Below are 4,071 nucleotides of genomic sequence, written 5' to 3' on the forward strand. Positions count from 1 at the left end.
CTACTCGCTAGAAATAGCAGCAAAAATACTACATACCACAAAAGTTAGGGATAATTTCGAAAGGAAATGAAAAATAAAAACTTTTACCAATCTATATTCTGTACCATGGTTTCAAGTCAATTTTAGTAAGATAAAGATTATATCTTTATTACTAAAATTGACTTGAAACCATGGTACAGAATATAGATTGGTAAAAGTTTTTATTTTTCATTTCCTTTCGAAATTATCCCTAACTTTTGTGGTATGTAGTATTTTTGCTGCTATTTCTAGCGAGTAGATGTCCTATTATAGGCGTCTCTGCATTTCAAAGTATATATGTATGTGTGTGTGTGTGTGTGTATGTATATTTAATTTCTAAAGTCACAAGGCTTCATATTTTAGGGTGGAATAAATCAAGTATATTGACCAGCACTTATTTATTAACCTCAGAAGAATGAAACCAAAATTGAACTTAGTGCTACTAAACTTTGCAAGGCATTTTTTCTGTACATCTATTGTCAATTGTTTCATCAGAAACCTTTTCATATGTAGATATATCTCTTCTTCTTACTCTTGTGGACATTGACTCTTAACTTGAGAGCACAAAGTCTTTCATTGGAGTTTTCATGGTTATGGTCTTAGACCAACTGCATGGTCTGCCAGCTCATATGTAGGATGTTTTTATGAGACACCACTTTTGTGGATGGCCATTGGCTCTCAACAAGCTCATCCATCCTTTGACAAGTGTTGCTCATAGTCCTGTAGAGTGTCCGCAAACCCTCCTCGTTTGGCAAGCCAGGTGAGGGAGGTCGGGGTTGTCATCGATCACCTGTCCATGAAGCAGGTCGTACTAGATTACATGGTAGCAGGATTTTTCTGATCTGACCTGGGATATTGAGTGGAGCAATTTACATTTAGGAATATTTTGTGTACCAGTATTTCTTGAATCTAAGAAAAATCTTTACTGCTATCTGAGAAAAAGATTTATTACTAGAAAAAAAAAACAGAATGTATATGAATGTTAAACAGAAGTTAATATTCCATATTGTGCATCATCATCATCAAAATCATTTAACATCCATTGTCCATGCTGGCATGGGTTGGATGGTTTGACCAGCACTGGTAAGCTGGAGAGCTGCACCAGGCTCCAGTCTGATTTGTCATGGTTTCTATGGCTAACCACTTTACAAAGTGTGCTGGGTGCTTTTATGTGGCACCAGAGGAGTGCATCTACATTGCACTGGCATGAGTGCTGTTTTACAAGGCACCAGCACAGCAAAATCATTTTATTAGCGTCTTCTTGAAAATTTGTTAGTTTCAGTTGTTGATATGGTCTGCCAGCTCATATCCCAGGTTAGTTCAGGAAAATCCTGCTACCATGTAATCCAGTATTACCTGCTTCATGGACAGGTGGTCGATGACCAACCCCAACCTCCCTCACCTGGCTTGCCAAGAAAAGTTTTACTATTTGAACTACTTGTATCGGCTACAACTAGGAAGCTTATCAAGTATTTCATATTTATTTTAATATTGACAGATATCAATATTATTTTTAACATTAAGGTAGCGAGCTGACAGAATCGTTAGCAGGCTGGGCAAAATGCTTAGTGGCATTTTGTCTATCTTTACATTCTGAGTTCAAATTCTACTGAGGTTAACTTTGCCTTTTATCCTTTTGGAGGTCAATAAAATAAGTACCAGCACTGGTATTGATGTAATCAACTTATCCCCTCCTCTGAAATTGGTAGCCTTGTGCCAGAATTTGAGACCAGTATTAATACTAGCACTAACTGTATTATATTTATCCTAACATCATAAATTGAAATGTTAAACAACCCATTATGTTGTGCTCATAGCAAGATTTGCTCAGATTGCTGACTCACAAAAGATAGTTAGTGGTACATATAAAATAGTATTAGAAAGTAGTTTTAAAGAAAAGAAAAGTTTTACTACTTGAACTGCTTGTATCAAATTCTGAGTTCTGTAGTAATCTACTCACTCAGTAAGGAAGGCTACAACTAGGAAGCTTACCAAATAAGTTTTGACCAGCTCTGGTAAATTCAATTGTGTTAGTTACCAAAGAATCTGGTTACATTTTACTTTAAGCAGGTTTTGTAAAGGAAAGTAATTTGGTAAATTTTGTTGTATTTGGTTAGCAAAATTCTTGATGCAAACTCGTGTGTTGAAACCTATTTTGTTGTATTTTGGGAGAGTTCAAAAGATTTGAGCAGATTATCCAGCCACAAAATGGAACAAAAATAAAATTATTCTAAAAAAAATACTTAACTTTAAAAATTAAATTTTCTGTGTGATAAAATATGATTGAAAATGAAAATGTTTCTGTTTACATTTTTTACTTCTTTTCTTTTTAGATCTACAGGTTTTAATGGGAAGTCTGTTGTATCTACACCAAGATATTGAAAAGTCACCTTATGCATATTTATTTGAACCTATTTATTGGGCAGAAATTTGTGATGTTTTCACGCGTGATGCCTGTTCATTAATGGGATTGTCAGTTGAAAGTCCCCTTACAGTCAGGTAAAAAAAAATCTTTGAAAGCAAATTTTATTTTTGTTATCATTTACCATAATAAACATAATTGTGATCATTTGTAACATAGTAAGAGTTGTCTAATTAGCAGAGGAAGGGGTGAAAGGCTGAATTACATACATAAAAAAATCAATTAAAAAAAAATATAATTAATTAGATAGATGGTCATGCCTGTGGCCTTCAGGCTATTCTGGGATTGATGAAACTGATGCAGTTGATGTCCTATCTTTAACATTTCTAAGTCGACAGTTACAGGAAAAAACAGATTGGAGCTAAAATGTTGAAACTGAACAGGAAGTAAAAAGGCATTTTTTTTCCCTGTTAAATTCAGGAATGGTTGTAGCTGCGGTTGTGTTGTTGAAAAGCTTGCTGGACCAACCAAAACTTTGTGAGTGGTTTTGGTAGATAGTAAGTGAAAGGAGTCTGTTTGTCTGTGTGTGTGTACTCTTGTCTTGATATTACATGATGGCTGTAAACAAGCATCCCCATCATACAAGTGATGTTTATTTCCAGTGAAATATTATCTTGCTTAGAAACAGGTGAGTGTTGATGGCAGAAAGGGCATTCAGCTGTTGAAAATCTGCCTCAACAAATTCTATATAATCCATGCAAACATGGAAAAGAAAACGTTAATAGCAGCTGAGGAATGGATGGAAGACATAGGTTTAAGTTAAATGTTATTTTGAAGAAGAGAAATAAAATCTAGAAAGTAACAGACCACTCTACTGTAATAGGGAATAGTTGCAAGTGTTTGTGGGAGAATGCAAGAATTGTGTAAATAAACATGCATTTATGTATAGGGAAGATAAAGGAAAGATGTTAGAGAATATGATTTAACCCATTAGCATTTAAACTGGCCTTATTCAGTCAGATCTAGCATCTCACAGCTATTCTACAATGTCATTCTAAAAATAAGCAATACATCCTCAAACTCTCAAAGCTATGAGATAATGCATGATTACTTCAAGCCAATGTGAATAATTAAGCATTACATTTGACAGAGTAATCTGAATGCTAAAGGGTTAAGAAACCAATTAGGTAAAAATTGATGTAATATTTGTGAAGGGTTTGTCGATGTGCTAATTCAATAAGGATTGTTGAACCAAATGTGATTGTGACATGAGCGGGTGACAAATGATGAGCAGGTTAATGTGTGTTTACATTCCACATTCTCCATGAAAACATTTAGCAAAAAAGAAAAAATTGTATTGTTATACCTTTTCAATAAATCATGATTCTAGCTCTGTGCTTTTGAAGATGAGTGAAATGAAGTATACTTTAATTGAAAGACAAAGGTTAGCTACAAGAAAGACACCAGCTGTAAAACAATGTCTCAATATGTTTATTCAATGTATGCTAGTGTGGAAAAGTGGCCGTAAAATAAGTAAATGACTGATATGCACTCATTCATGATCATGTGTGTGTGTGTGTGTGTGTGTGTGTATATATATATATATATATATATGTATATATATGTATGTATATATATATATGTATGTATATATATGTATGTATATATATATACATACATATATATATATA

The 4,071-nt window shown here is 33.8% G+C and overlaps 1 protein-coding gene across 5 annotated transcripts in view; it reads left to right on the forward strand.

The window, feature by feature from the left end:
* The window catches only part of LOC106870629 (E3 ubiquitin-protein ligase RMND5A), a 28,907-nt gene that overhangs the window by 18,723 nt on the left and 6,113 nt on the right, over positions 1–4,071 (forward strand). For all 5 annotated transcript variants that reach the window (XM_052978432.1, XM_014916765.2, XM_014916767.2 and 2 more), the window contains one exon: positions 2,352–2,517. In XM_052978432.1, the coding sequence (XP_052834392.1) occupies positions 2,352–2,517 (166 nt within the window). The remainder of the gene's footprint in view (positions 1–2,351; positions 2,518–4,071) is intronic.

The sequence above is a fragment of the Octopus bimaculoides genome, chromosome 2 (assembly GCF_001194135.2).
Source record: "Octopus bimaculoides isolate UCB-OBI-ISO-001 chromosome 2, ASM119413v2, whole genome shotgun sequence".
Classification (NCBI taxonomy): domain Eukaryota; kingdom Metazoa; phylum Mollusca; class Cephalopoda; order Octopoda; family Octopodidae; genus Octopus; species Octopus bimaculoides.